Source organism: Mirounga leonina, unplaced genomic scaffold, assembly GCF_011800145.1.
Source record: "Mirounga leonina isolate KUSES-001 unplaced genomic scaffold, KU_Mleo_1.0 Mir_376, whole genome shotgun sequence".
Taxonomy (NCBI): domain Eukaryota; kingdom Metazoa; phylum Chordata; class Mammalia; order Carnivora; family Phocidae; genus Mirounga; species Mirounga leonina.
The window spans coordinates 5,969,094-5,983,496 of record NW_023270718.1 but is presented as its reverse complement, the minus strand read 5'-3'; the positions used below and the strand labels follow the sequence as shown (position 1 = coordinate 5,983,496).

Below are 14,403 nucleotides of genomic sequence, written 5' to 3'. Positions count from 1 at the left end.
ACTTAGTCTTTCTGAGCCAGTTTTCTCATCTGTAGGATGGAGATAAAATTTCCTACCACATGAAGGTGTAGTGAGGATTGAATTAGAAAATGTTGGTACTTGATGGTAGCTATTTAACTTTGCCCAAGTCCTTACCATGATAATTCTCCCACCTGACCCAAATAACTCAAAGTTGATACTCTGATTAGAATAGTCTAGTTTAAAAAGAAGAAAGAAGGGGGAGGAGGAGGAGGAGGAGGGTCTAGTTTTCCATTTGCATGCCATACACTTTTTAGAAAAGGAGGTGGGGCAGCATTTTAATTTGGAAATGAAGGATATTATGTTCCTGTCATTTGTAGTAATTGACTACAACTTTTATTTGTATCAGGAAAACATTCTTGGAGAGTGATAGCAAAGCCAAGAATAGGAAACACTCAACTTCCTGTTTCCTTGTGTGCAAAAAGTATTTATCCAATTTGTCTGGTAGCTCTTCCCAATTGTTGAAATATAAGGTACAAAGGGTAGAAAACACCTCAGTTTTATGTCATCTAATATAAGACATTTTTCTACAAAAAAAAAAAAAAAAAAAACATTTCTGCCCATTCCTTTTAATTAAATGGAAAACACCTCCTATATTATCTTTCAATACATAAATTTAAAAATTACCCAGGACTTCAGTACCCAAAATTTTTTTTTAAAGATTTTATTTATTTATTCATGAGAGATAGAGAGAGAGAGGCAGAGGCAGAGGGAGAAGCAGGCTCCCCGCAGAGCAGGGAGCCCGATGCGGGACTCAATCCCAGGACCCTGGGATCATGACCTGAGCCGAAGGCAGACGCCTAACCGACTGAGCCACCCAGGCGTCCCAGTACCCAAAATTTTAAAAGTTGAAATATCCAGAATGAGTGGGTTTCTTGTTCCCTTCGTCAGAGAAGCCCAAAATTAAAGACCCAATACAATGATCACAATCAAGCTCAATTCTGGGCTCACTGTGTGTCAGGAAATGTGCCAATCTCAACAACTCCTCATGATAGCCCAAGGAGATGAGTTCTATGATTACATGCACTTTACAGAGGAGGGAAATGAGGCTCAGAGAGATGGAGTGGTTGCCCTAAGGTGGGAGGGAGAGGCAGGACAAGAGCTCTGGTCTGTTGGCCCCAAAGCCTATGGTTTTGGACACCACCATGGCCTGGTTAAAGACTAAGACTTGTGCTTCCAATGTGCTCTACCATGACATTGGGAAGGAACTTCCTTTCCCACCTGTGCACAGAGGTACAGGGAGGCGACAGAAAGAGGGAGAATACTGAGCAAGGGGTAGGCAGCCACACAACTATGGGCAGGGGTCTGCACACACCTGATGCTCAGCTTCCTAACACCTGTACTCATGCAGGGACCAGCATCATCTTGGGTATCCTGTTCTACCTGATGCAGGCCAGTGGGTACCTGCAGGAAGGCATGACCTACAGGCTGGGGAACAGCTTCTACCTGGCATGGATCGGTGTCTTTCTCTTCCTGATGACTGGTCTGGGCTTGGGTGGGGTTTGGTTTGGGCATGGGTTTTCAGGAAGACAGACAGGGACTGAGTGGGATAGAGTTTGGGATGGGGATGGGTTGTGGACAGGCCTAGATAAGATGGGATAGCGGTGGGAAACAAGACTGGGGAGATGAGGGTGGGGATGGGTGGGCATAGGGCTGGATGTGGGGATGGGGTTGGGTTTGGGTTTGGAAATGGATTGGGGACAGCGTAGGGGTGTGATTGGGCTTGGGGAGGGAATTGGGATCAGGGGTGAGCTGTGAACTCTGCTTCTCACTCCCTCTGCTCTCTTCCTTCTCCAGGTTTCTTTTCCTATCTGAACTACATGAATTTCTGGTCCATCCTGGCACTCCAAGCCATCTGGACTTAGGACATGGGAATGACTCCAACTCTCCAGGCCTGTTCCCATGGTTCCCTGCCAAGTACCTGACAACCCTGCTCTCTAGTTGAGAGTCTTGCCCTTTTCAGTCCCCTCTGAATCCCCCCACTCAGATTAATAATTAGTATATTTAAATAATCTGTATTTTTTGCCCAGAATATTCTCTTAGCTCAGTACGTTGTTAAGGGTTCTGTGGAAATGCCATCTCTCCATGCGCCCATCCCTTGGGCCCTCTGGGGTAGAGGGATAGGTAAGGGAAGGAACTCAGGAGAAAGAGATGAAAGGCACAAGGTCAACAAAGGGACTGAGCCAGCGGTTCCTGGCATACATACAGATGGTGCCAATCAATATTTGTTGAGTAGCTGAGTCTCTCCAGGCCCTCAAGCCTTTATCTTTTACTTTCATGACCCCCAATAATGTGCCCCTTCTGAGGCAAATTCTCCCTGCACCTACACTTCGCCTCCTGCCTTTACCAGCAACCCTTATCACCACTTCCTCTTCTCCCCTAACCGTCCCCCGACACAGGACTGTTCTTTTCAAAAATTATCTGTTTATTTCTCCACCTATCTTTAAGGCTGTTCGATGTAGCATATTTTTGCTATCAGAGTCATTTGCTGAGCAGGGCAGGGTTGAAACTCAAGTACAAATTTTATCTCCTTGCCTGGGTCCCCCTGCAGGGTCTTGACCTGGGGGTCCCCTCTACCTCCCTCTCGCACAGTGGTTAGGCTGGAAGGGTTGAGTCTCGGCTCTGCCACTTTATTGGCTCTGTGACCTGTGTCCAGGTGTTGAACTATCGGGTCTGTTTCCTCATCTGTAAAATGGGGGCAATGATAGTACTTCAACCTAGATGGAGTTTAACGTAACACCTAGTCCATAGTTTGTGCTCTTTAAGGGTTGCTAAAATAATCCTGCCCCTTCTCCCCCACAAAAGGTTCTCAAATTTCTTCTTCATCTTTAATGAAAATTGAGCTGCAACTATGTGGCAGACACTAGATGGATAGCAGTGATCAAACTAGACACAAATCCTTGTTTTTATGGCTTGACATTTTGGCAGCGGGGCAAAAATATATGCCCACAAACAAAGAGATATGTTAGGGATAAATGCTATGAGGAAAAATAAAGGAGGGGAAGAGAGACGGGTCTGGGAAGGAGTGGGGGCTCCCTGCCAAGGTGACATCTGAGCAGACACATGACTGAAGAGAGGGGAGCCATGGGGAGAGATTGGGGGACAGGATTCCTGGCAGAGGGAACAGCAAGTGCAAAGGTCCTGAGGTACAAATGTCCTTCCTTGGCAGGTTCCAAGAAGACTAGGGAAGCCAAAGTGCTAATGCAGCCTGAGCAAGGGAGAGGGGGGCAGGGGCAGAGTGGGAACAGGGGCCAGGTCACCGTGACCAGGTCACGGTGAGGGCTTTGCTTTACTCTGAGTGAGGCAAAAGCCAGTGAAGGAAATGTCTCATTTTCTTTTTAACAGAAGGGTATAGGTCTCTTACTTCAGACCATAAGCTTCATGGGAGGCATCTCCTCACTAGAAGTAAGAAAACAATCCAAATGACAAGGGAGACCAGCTAAACAATGTGTGTTCCACTCACACAAGGGAATACTTTGCCACTGTTTAAGGAATGAAGTCACTCTGTACGTACTGATGGAGGGGAAGACTATTTATGGGACAAAGTGGGGGGGGGGGCGGAGCATACGTGTATGCGTGTGTATAGCCATAAAGTAAAAAGTCTACACCACATCGACAGTGGCGACTCTGGTGAGTGGGTCTGAAGTGGAGAAGTTTCATTTTTTATCTTCGGAAAAAAAAAAAAAGTTTACAATCATGTCAGTTGAAAGACACTCCTTAGAGCTCCGACCCTACCAAGAATCCAAGCCCCCAGGTCTTAGACCATCTAAACTGGGAGGGGGGGTGAGGGCAGGAGAGCCAGCCCTCGCTCAGCCCAGGAGTCCTGGCCCCCAGCCCCCTCCTCCCTTAGATCCAGAAGGCCAGCCTTCCAGCCCCGCCGTCCAGGCACCGACCCCTCCTCTCGCTGCTCGGGACCGGCCTCTCATTCTGCGCCACGCGAGCACCGCTCCAGAACGCCCCCTGTCAATCTCCGCGCTGGCCCCGCCCCCACCCTGCCCCTGGACTCCGTCTGGCTCGGCCCCGCCCCTAGCCCCACCCTCTCGCCGCTGCCGCGCTGGCAATTCCACTTGCCTCCGGTCTGGCTCCGTCCTCATTCGGGGTCCTGCCCCTTTTCAGCCCGCCTTTGGTGCTGTCCTCAGAATAGCCTGACGCCCATGACAGGACAACGGGGCCCGATATCCCACTGCTCCTTTTATCCGACCCCAGCGACAACATCGTGTGGTCCGTTCGGGAAGATTTTAGCGAGAACAGGCATTGTTCGCTTCCCCAAGCGCCAAAGTTGGGTTCCCGACACCGGCGCGCGTGCTGGGGGCCTCGGGGCGGAGCCCGGGCCGGCGCGTGCGGCGGGGTCCTGCGAGCGGCGCGCACTATAAAGCGGGACGCGGGGCCACCCGCGCACGCCGTGGAGAGCGTGAGGGCCGGGTGAGCTCTTCTCGGCTTTTTGGCCCCGTTGCGTTCGCGCGGCTGGGCGTTGGGATCCGGGTCGCTCTTGTCATGAGGTGCCCCGGGGCTGCGGCGGGGCGGCCAGGTCGTCGCGTGGACGGGGTCAGGGCCCTTGTGAGACCCCGGCGTGCTCTCCGACGCGGGGCGGGCGCCCTTTGGAAAGGGGGCTCGGGCTGGGGAGGACTCCCGCCGCCGGAGCGAAGGAGGGCTTCCGGAGCTAGCGCGCCTTTGCACCGCAGGCCGGCTGCGCCGTCTCTGCTTCCCACGTCGCAGGCCTCCGCCATCTTGTCCATTTTTCTTGGGGGGCTGGGGGGGGTGCTGTCTTTGTGGAGAGCGCGTGTGACACTGAGTTTTTCTTTCTGAGGTTTCCCACTCCCGTGCTGGCTACACGTGTCTTCCTTAGGCAGTCGCTGTTGTTTTTTCGATTGCACGTGGCTGGCATTTTGCACAACCTAGAACAAAGGTTATGGGGGGGGCGGATAGAGGCAGGATCTCGGGGCTTTCTAAGGAATGAGGGGGAGCGGAGTCTCGAAATGAATTCCTGGGTTGTTTCTGAGAACCACGTGGGTGTTCTTTTAGATGAAAGCAGATGGGGCCTTTGTTTACCCTCAGGAATCCTTCTGATACGGTCCCTGCAGATGTCAGAGTTTTGTGTTCATTCCATGCATCAGATTTTTTTTTTTAAGATTTTATTTATTTTTTAGAGAGCGAGCGAGAGAGAAACAGCATGAGAGGGGAGAGGGTCAGAGGGAGAAGCAGGCTCCCCGCTGAGCCGGGAGCCCGATGCGGGGCTCGATCCCAGGACCCTGGGATCATGACCTGAGCCGAAGGCAGATGCTTAACCATCTGAGCCACCCAGGCGCCCTCCATGCATCAGTTTTGTGAAACGTTACTTCTGGGCTAATTGGTCCTTGGGGTCTTGGACATCCATCCGTTTCCTGATTGCCGAGGAGACCCAGCCCCGGGGCAGCTGGCTGATTTTCTTTCTGCCCACCACGACCCAGCAAGAATCCCCTCTCGCTGAGTTTCTTCTCCCTTCCGGCAGCCCCCTGGGAAATCTTTGATCCTAACTGTGGCCGTGTCACGAGAGGGGGGATTTTTCTCCTCCATTCATCCCTGGCGCGCCCTCTGTCGCTATGTCCGATGTGTTCCTTTCACTTTTTATCATTAAAACCCTCAGGTGTGCTGGGAACTCGACAGAAGTTTAAGTTGTAACATTTTGCCATGGTTGCTTTCTTTGTGCTTCCTGTTTTGAAGGCATGTTTTTAATTTCATCGAAAATAGCTAACACTTCATTGTATTTGTGGTTCCGGAGTCCTCTCCAAAATGTCTTGCTCAGCTGATTTACTCCAAAATGGTGCAGTAAAGGCTCTCTGGTCATTGCATATGCTGCTTATATCTTAGGGTTTTTTTTTCTAGACTAGCTCCCTCCTTTTATCTGCCAGTAGGTTCTTCCAAGGGATAGATGTCTCATGAGAGACATCACTGGGGGGCTTTCATACCTTCCTGGTGGGTTTTGTGTTTCCCAGTCTCTTAAGTGCAGTTAATTTGGCCTCTGTTCCTGAAGGTGAGTGGCCTTGGGATCTGGTTGCAGTGGGGACCAGGGCTCCCATGATGTCCAGCACTGGGCTCCGATCACCCCTGAGGATGCAGTGCCCCCCAGGACCTTTGACACCTGGGGATCTGAGAGGCCCTGGTTTTGATGTGTCTGGATCCGCCCCCCCCCCCACCAGACTGTTTTCTTTCTCCACCCTCACCACGTCCTTCCTGTGTTACAGGTGTATCTTCAAGCTGAGGGACCACTTACTATGACCCCATATTGGTGAGAACCCTTGCTTCCACTCCCTGACCCACACGCTTCCCCCCCGTCTAAAATACCTTCATTTGGGGTGACTTGACATCGGATATCTCTGGTGTGCCAACGTCTGTGGGGGGATGTACATGCAATTCCCTTTTCATTTATAGCAGTGGGAATGTAGCCAGAATGGGCCTGGGTCCAAATCCCAGCTCTGCTGTTCATGGGCTTGGAGAACTAGACAAGTGATTGGTCTCCTGAGCCTCAGTTTCTAAATCTGTAGAGTAGGCACAACACATTAGGAGCATATGGGCCTGAATCCTCTGCACAGTTGGGGACCGGGTGGGGGCAGCAGTGATGTTTCCCATCTTCAAACGTAAGGGTTGAATTAGATGGAGAATACATAGATTGTGGAAGAAAAACGTGTATTTGGGTTTCAAGGAAAAGGACTAATCAGAAGTCTAATTTCCAAAGTCAGCAGAACAAAAGAAACAAGCTGGCAACATTTATCACTGTTAACACTGAGGGTTTTATAGATTGAATACCTGATACTTTTAAGCAGAGCTTAGCTTCCCAAGAATCCTGTATATATAAACTGATGCAGTTATTAAAGTTACCCTTGATTTACACAGTAACCATTGTTTAAAGGGACCGTTTATCTGGGGAATGTTGCACAAGTGTTTCAAAGAGCTAAATCAAAATGGGCGTAGAGACCTGTTACCTGAAAAGAAACAAGTGTTCTCTGCTCTAGGAGGCTTTTTTCTGTTGGGAACAGAACTGCAAGTGTATTCTCTGGCGTCCTTGGAGGTTTCAGCTCTTGCTGACGACACTTCAGGGAGGAGAAGCTACTTTCCGTGATGAGTGAGCTCAGATTTCAGATCATGAGTGTCGTAGGACGGGCGCACTTCGCCTGAGGTGTCCCCCTGCAGAGCTCTGACCGTTCGTGCTGCTGAGAGGGAGTTTCTGGGAAAATGGAATAGGAAGTGTCCATTTGTTCGGCAAGGACAGGTGAGGGGAGACGAGAGCAGAACTGGAGGCTTTGGAAGATGCGAGGTGTGGGCAGAGCAGACATGGGGGTGTTTTCAGGAGGGTGCTCCTTGGATCTGAGCAGAGGAGGGAGGCTCCCTTCCCCTCACGGGTCTGTCAGGCAAATCTCTTCCATTTTCCAGGAGGAGAAACAGCCCCGGGGTTGGGGGAGGGGGGCTGAAGTCAGTTGCTGTGGATCATACAAGTGACACCCATGGATGAGCCACAGTGAGGGGTGGGCAAGGGGAGATGAGGTCGGGGGGGTATGGCATCAAAAGGCACCTGATGGGGGCTTGCTCCTTGGCATCCCAATGGCCAGGTATTGGTCATTTGTCCTACCTGGATGAGCTCTTGTCTGTCAGCCCCCTTAGGACTGGAGGCAGGTGGCTCTGGGACCTGAGTGAGGAGGTGGACAAGGGCACCGGGGGCCCCCATGATGCCCAGCACTGGGCTCTGACCTCCCTTGAGGACACAGTGCCCCCCCAGGACCTTTGACACCCGGGGGGTCTGAGGGGCCCCCCACTCTGGGGAGGGAGGGATGGAGGGCCGTGGTGGCCCTGGGCCCCGCGGACCTGCTCTTAACCTCTCTGACCCCTTCTCGTCTGCAGGTGGTTCCTCCAGGAGTCGAACAGCCCCACCATCCGTGTGCTTGGTAAGAACAGAAGAGGGTCTCTTATTATTAATACCATAATGGTAATAAATTTGTCATTTTATGGTAATAATATAAAAGCAAATCCTGAGCATTTACTTGGAGCTGGTCTAGTGCTAAGCATTAGATTCACTTACTCTTCACAGTATCCCTGTGGCAAGGGGAGGTGGTTACGAGAGAGGTTGCCGTGATGCTGTCAGGGCTTTTGAAGGGGCTGTGCTTGGGACCCCCATGATGTCCAGCACTGGGCTCTGACCTCCCCTGAGGACACAGTGCCCCCCGGGACCTTTGACACCCGGGGATCTGAGGGGTCCCACTCTGGGGAGGTGCTGGAGGGTGTGGCTATTTTCCCACCTGATGGCCTCTGTCCTCCCCTGAAGCTCCTGAGCCAGCGCCCCTCTGGCTTCCTACTGTTCTCTGCAGGGGACAGCTGTGACCATGGCCGAGAGAGCACTGGCGCCCACGCAGATGGGGCGGGGGGACCGGTACTACACGTACACCGAGCTCCTGGCCATCTCACGGCGCTTCAAGCAGAACCCCAATGAGCTCATGATCACCTGGATCCTGCGCGTCTATGACCAGGGCGGGCCAGCCCTGTCCCTGAATTCTGGAGAGCTGGCCCTGCTGGGCGACCTGACCAGCGATGCCATCTTCAACTACCGCTGTAAGACCCTGCGGGGCAGCTACAAGGCCCTGCTCACCTGGCTGCTGCTGGCCTGGCGCCGGCGCTGGGAGTCCTTCCTGCACTTCGAGGCCACCGAGCTGCCCTTCCGCCCCTGGACCACCATGGAGGAGGGCATCCAGCTGGTGCGCGAGCTGGGCATGCTGGACTGGATCTACCGCGAGCCGCCCTCCCCTCCTGCAGGAGAGCAGGGGCTGAGGCCCGCGCCCGAGGACGTGCCCTTCACGCAGGGCCTCCAGCGGCGCCTGCTGACGGCCGCACCCTCGGAGCTGCGGCTCTCACTCGTCAGCCTGCTGGTCAAGGGCATGACGGTGCTGGAGGCGGTGATGGAGATCCAGACCATCGCCGACGTGGGCCTGCTCTGGCGCCAGAGCCAGCCGGGCCGCGCCAAGCTCATGTTGGGGCCCAACCCGACGCGCAAAGACCTCATGGGCTGGCTGCTGAGCCATGGCGTGCCCAAGGAGCGGGTGGACAAGCAGCCCACCAAGGTCCTCCTCGAGCTGTACATCAAAGAGGCCAAGCGCAGCCGCAGCCACCCCGCCTACGTGCTGGGGGAGGAGCAGCCCCCGCCTCCCCCCTACTCAGACCAGGCCTGTGGGGAGGAGCCGCCCGTGCGGCACGACTAGGCCTCCTGGGCTTGGCCTGCTAGATGGTACTCGGTGGCGGAGGGAGGCTGGATTCCGGGGGAGACAGAGTCAGAGCCAGTGTCCCCTGAGCGTGCGCCCCCCGGCGTGGACTGAGAGATGGCCTGTCTGCCTGTTCTCCCGCCTCCCAAGGGCAGGCTGCCCTGTTACTGCATTTGAGGTTCCCAGGAGAGAGGGCTGTCCTTGCCCCCAGCCACCCCACAGGTGTCCCCAGCCAGTGGTGGAGGAAGGCGAGCCCGCCTGTAGCCCTGGGTGCCTTGTTCTCCCTGGGGCACAGCCTGTTCCTTTTTAGTCTGTTACATTTCAGTCCGATTGGCACAGTGGGTGGGCACCCACCCCTCGGCCACATGGGCCCCCAAAGCACTACAGGCCAGGTGGGGAGACCCCACAGCCCATGATACGAAAGCACCTTGAAGTTTGTACCCTTTTTCTTGAGGTATTTTTAAATGCAATGTTTTTACCTGATAATTTAAGTATATGCAACACTTCGGTTTTAGGGACGCTCCTTTCTCTTGGAATGGTTTTTCCCTTAAGACTTTTTTTATTTTTATTTTATTATTACTATTTTGCAATTCCTTCCCGTTTTAAAGTGGCCTTCTGCTGCTTGCTCATCGGGAGCCAGTCCCATCTGATTTCTCTCGGTGGATGTGTGACCTCTGGCCAGTGTCTGTCACATCTGGATTAAAGGTGGTGGGGCCAAGAATCACAGCTTCGTGAGGACAGACAACCACCCTGGCAGGCCGCACTAGGCACGTGGGACTCATTAAATAACGTGAGCATTGCTGTGTGTGGACTGTGGTGTCTGACGGGTCGTGGTGTGGTCCTGGTGTGAATCCAGAACCCTCCTGGGGTAAGGGTGAGGATCATGGGCCATGGCCCCAGGGAGGTCTCCCATCTCCTTGGGCTATCCTAGTATGCTGAGAAGGCTGGGCTCCTGTTGGGGCCACTCAAAACAGGGTAGGGGAACCTGCTAGAACTTTGGGTCTGAATCTCTAAGCAAGAAGATGCTTCTCCCCCCCACCCCCACCCCCAAGTGCATGACACTTTTTGAGGCCCTGTGATGGCTCCATACCTCCAGGGACGATGATGGGCAGGGGGGTGTGCAAGTTCTGAGAGCCCGGTCCCCACCCAGGGATGGGCATGGAGGAGGGAGGTCCCAAGCTTCTCTGAGCTGTGCAGACAGGGCTGCTGGCCCCTGTGCGAGGGCCCTGGCACCTCCCTCCCCGCAGGTGGAAGTCTGGGGATCTGGTGGCTAGGAGTAGCTTCTGTCAGTCTGGTGGCCTCCCCCGATCGTAGTGCTGTGCCGTACATGCAGCTGGAGACCTAGGCATGACTGTCAGTGCCCCAGGTTTGGGCCATTCAGTGCTTGGTATGTGGTGGGGAGGTGGCACCTCCCCTCCTGGGATGAGCAGTTAAGTGCAGGGACAGCACGGACAGAGCCTGCTGTTTCTCTCAGCAGGTGTGCAGTGGCTTTTCTTAGTCTTCAGCGCTGCGCGAGCTGTGCTCTTGGTGACGGGGGCCCCATCTACCGTCCGAGCAGCGCGGCAGCCGCCAGCCGTGCGTGACCAGAGTCCTTGAACTGCGGCCAGTGCAGCTGGGACCTCAGTTCTCCACTTGACTTCGTTTAAGTGGCCGCGTGGCAGCCGGCGGGTGCTGCCGCAGGCCACCGCCAAGCGGCCGGAGCCTGTGCGGTGCTGGGAGCCCTGAGCCGTATTCCCAGCGCTGCCGGCGTCCGGGAGCCTCGAGGCAAGGGTGGTGGGGTCTGCCAGACGCGGTGGGGCCCAGAGGCCGGTCGCTCGGAGCCCGCCTCCGGCTTTGCCGAGGCTCGGGACCCGGCCCTCGCCGAGCGCTGTCCCTGTGCACGCGGGCCTGACCCACCCCACCGCAGCCGGAGGATGGAGAAAAAGGTGACGCCGGGCTGCGGCACTGAGAGCCTGCGAGGGTCCCGGAGCCGGGTCTCCACGGGGCGTGTGACCCGCGGAGGGGCTCCCTGAGCTGGTGTGCGCGCCACGTGGCTGTGCCCACGGACGCATGTCCCCACGGGCACTGACGTGCCATGTGCCCCCGTGCGTGAGTACACAGCACCCGCACGGACCGGCGTGCACGTGCGTGCACGGAGATGGGTCAGGTGGGTGCGTGTACCCGTGTGCGCAGAACCCAGGAAGCACGCGTGTATGCACACGCGTGCCACGTACGTGTACGCAAGCCGCCCTTAACGCATGCCCATGTGCACACGGATGCCGACCCGCAGGAGCGCGCACGACTGCCTGCGGCTTCCCGGCCAGGGAGCGCCCCCCCGGTTCCCCAGAACGGGCGCACGCAGTAAGTCAACGGAAGCCAAAGCAGCGGGGGGAGCAGTCGTGTTGGGACGCAGTGCCAGCTGTGGGGGAGGGGTGCCCGGGCTCCCAGCTCACACGGGGCCCCCCCAGGCCCGCAGGCAGCTGGGTCTCCAGGCCAGCAGGCCCAGCCCCGTGCTGAGCACCCCCAGCACTACCACGGCCCCGGCCAGCAGGGGCACCACAGTGGCTGCGGGGAGAACACGGGAGTGAGAGTCTCGGGACCGGCGCCCCCCCTCACTCCCACCCCAGTGCCAGTGGCCGTCACCTGCAGGGGTGGCAGGCTCAGGGGGGCCGTGGCAGGGGACCCCGTGAGCCGGAGGCCGGGCTGGGGCGGTGAGCTGGCGGAAGCGGCCTAGCGGGCAGGCGCCTGGGCACCCAGGAAGGCTGAGGGGCAGGGGCAGGCCGGTGGAGTCGTTGCGGTAGAAAAGGGAGATGGTGACGTTCCTGGAGGAAGACAGGAGGTGGTGGCACCCGGGCCCCTCCTCAGCTCCCCCGCCACTGACTTAAATCTGGAGAGGAGTAGCCGAATGGAGACACTGGGCTCCTGAGTCCTACCTGTCACCCTCCTTGCGCCATCCCACACAAATTCCCCTCCACCTGGAATCCCATCTCTCTTCTTGAGACCATTCCATCCTGCCCATCCCCGGGTGCCACCCCCTCCTTACCCTGCATCTTCGTCCGGGTCCCCGAGGCGCCTCCGGAATTCAAAGCCGAGGCAGGCAGCATACGGTGGGGTGTGCCCATCATAGAGACCCAGGGCTCCCTGGAGGGCCAGCAGGGTGCTGTCGTGCTGCAGGTGGGTCCCAGGGCTGAGACACGGCTCCTCTCTCGATGGCTCCTCTCTCCTGAACTCTAGATTTGTACATCTGGCTTCCTCCCAGATGTCTCCCAGATCTCTTAGAACTAACTGCCCCCCCAAATCGGCTCATCCTGGAGGCAGTTCCACCAGTTACAGGGGATCCTTTAATGAACATTGGTCAAATAGATGCAAAAATATGATCGGGCAGCTCAGTTAAACAGCTTGTCCTTCCAGAAGAGTTAAATTCTCTTGTAACACCATCCCCTCCCTCCTTCCAGACTGCGTACCTCTAGTGATATGGTCTGAGAGTATGGTTTGGAGATATGAATTACCCAGGGCAGTGGGCTGAAGTTCCATTGAGACCACCCACCAGCTCTTCCTCACCCGCATCGCCATCTGCCATCCCCCTCATCCCTGTGCCCACGTGGCACTGCCTCCCTTCCCAAAGACTCACAGCTGAGTACATAACCATCTTGAGGGGCAGCCCCAGGCGCTGGACCCGAGAGAAGTTGGCAAGGATGGCATCCAGCAGGATCCCTGACAGGGCAAGAACAGAGTGCTGAGAATCCCCCAGAGGAAGGTGCTTTGGCCACCCCGCCTCCCAGCCCCACACCTCACCCCCTGTCAGCTGGGCCTTCTCGGCTGCCCGGGGTGGACCCACGTGGGCCCCAATATCCAAAGCTGAGATCTGGGCTAGTGTCCGTAGGACATTCGGGGAGGCCCAGGATGGGAGGGGAAGACCATGGGCTTGCTGGAGAGAGACAGGGAGAGAAGACAAAGTGACTGGGATATCCTGAGCTCGCCACGTCCCCTCAGGCCTTCCCAGTGCCTGTGCTGTCCCCCTGAGCTGCAGTCCTCTCTCCCACCCCTCTTCCGAACCCCTCATGGGCTGGGTCTTGTCCGGAAGTCATGGCCAATAGCAATCATTAATTAATAATAATGACCATCACCCCACAACCCAGGAGCCCTCACGCACAGAGCCAGAGGTGTTTCAAACTTCAGACGTTTTGGAATCTAGAAGGTTCCCGTGGTGGCAATACCATCTCCCTCAGAACACATCCAGTGGGGGCTGGGCAACCCTCTTAATCCCACACACTGCTATTCCCACCGTGCAACTAGGATAATTCTCATGGAATGGGGTAAGCAAAGACTATCTATCTGAAGAGCATCACGCCGGTTCAGGTCAGCTCCGGCTCCTCAATTTTTGGGTTTGGGACCTTTTCCCACAGGAGGAATGACAAACACGTAGCCTCAAGCCTTCCTGCAGACTTCACTGTGTGCCAGGCACTGTTCTAAGCACATCGCGTGGATTAACCCATTTTGATCTTCACAGAAACCCCAAAGGGTGTTGGTATGGGTTTTGCTATCCCCACTGTGCAGATGGGCAAACTGAGGCACCAAGGGTTAAGTGACTTGCCTGAGGGAACACAGGTAGTGAGCAGCAAAGCTGGGGTTTGAATCCAGGTTCCCTTAATCACTGGGTTGGGTGGGTGGGGCGGGGGCTCACCTGGCACATCAGCGTGTCTAGAACCTTCCACGCCCTGCGGAGCGGCTCTCCGACCAACGACAGCCCCGTGTAGTTCTCCAGCTGAGTCAGGAAGTCCTGGATGCACCGGGGCTGGGTGAGTCTGATGGGCCTCCTCACCCCTCCCTGCCCCCCACGCCCCCCCCCCACGCCCTTCCGCGGGCCGCCCCGGCGGCCCCGCTCACTGTCCAGCCCTCCAGCGCAGTCTGGTACTCGGCAGCCTCGGTGGCCTCCCGCAGCAGCTCATGGTATCGGGGACAGCTGCGCGTGGGGAACCTCAGCAGCTGGGAGAAACAGGCTCAGAGAGGACCGCGCGACTGGGACCCCAGGGTCACAGTGCGGGGAGCTGGGGCTGTGGAGCCCTCGTCCAGATCTCTCTCTTCAAAGTATGTGGTCCCTCCCAAATCTGGCTGCACAGCACGGAGATGGCGGCTCACCCAAGCCGGACAGCTCTGACGCAGGGACCGGCTCTCGTCTCCCAGC

General features: G+C 56.1%; 2 protein-coding genes and 3 non-coding genes across 5 annotated transcripts in view; 4 read left to right on the top strand and 1 right to left on the bottom strand.

Moving 5' to 3' along the window:
- Positions 1–4,398: 4,398 nt before the first annotated feature.
- Positions 4,399–10,038, top strand: CUNH19orf48 (chromosome unknown C19orf48 homolog). The gene is made up of 4 exons (XM_034987100.1): positions 4,399–4,440; positions 6,240–6,283; positions 7,891–7,934; positions 8,312–10,038. Exon 4 carries the CDS (start codon positions 8,370–8,372, stop codon positions 9,237–9,239), a length of 870 nt encoding a protein of 289 aa, XP_034842991.1. The 5' UTR covers positions 4,399–4,440; positions 6,240–6,283; positions 7,891–7,934; positions 8,312–8,369; the 3' UTR covers positions 9,240–10,038.
- Positions 6,065–6,155, top strand: LOC117998407. Its single transcript, XR_004675996.1, has one exon. It is a non-coding gene; the product is annotated as a small nucleolar RNA SNORD88 (small nucleolar RNA).
- Positions 7,708–7,800, top strand: LOC117998406. The gene has a single exon (XR_004675995.1). It is a non-coding gene; the product is annotated as a small nucleolar RNA SNORD88 (small nucleolar RNA).
- Positions 8,155–8,245, top strand: LOC117998405. Its single transcript, XR_004675994.1, has one exon. It is a non-coding gene; the product is annotated as a small nucleolar RNA SNORD88 (small nucleolar RNA).
- A 1,074-nt stretch (positions 10,039–11,112) lies between the features above and the next one.
- Positions 11,113–14,403, bottom strand: part of ACP4 (acid phosphatase 4) — a 6,021-nt gene continuing 2,730 nt past the window's right edge. Inside the window, exons 5-10 of the mRNA XM_034986497.1 lie at positions 14,106–14,204; positions 13,903–13,998; positions 13,014–13,146; positions 12,850–12,932; positions 12,262–12,386; positions 11,113–12,040 (exon numbers count right to left, since the gene is read on the bottom strand). Of these exons, the coding sequence (XP_034842388.1) occupies positions 11,668–12,040; positions 12,262–12,386; positions 12,850–12,932; positions 13,014–13,146; positions 13,903–13,998; positions 14,106–14,204 (909 nt within the window). The 3' untranslated portion in view covers positions 11,113–11,667. The remainder of the gene's footprint in view (positions 12,041–12,261; positions 12,387–12,849; positions 12,933–13,013; positions 13,147–13,902; positions 13,999–14,105; positions 14,205–14,403) is intronic.

What these genes read in the sequence shown, in the direction of transcription:
- CUNH19orf48 (XM_034987100.1), top strand. Translation starts at nt 8,370, where the DNA reads ATGGCCGAGAGAGCACTGGCGCCCACGCAGATGGGGCGGGGGGACCGG.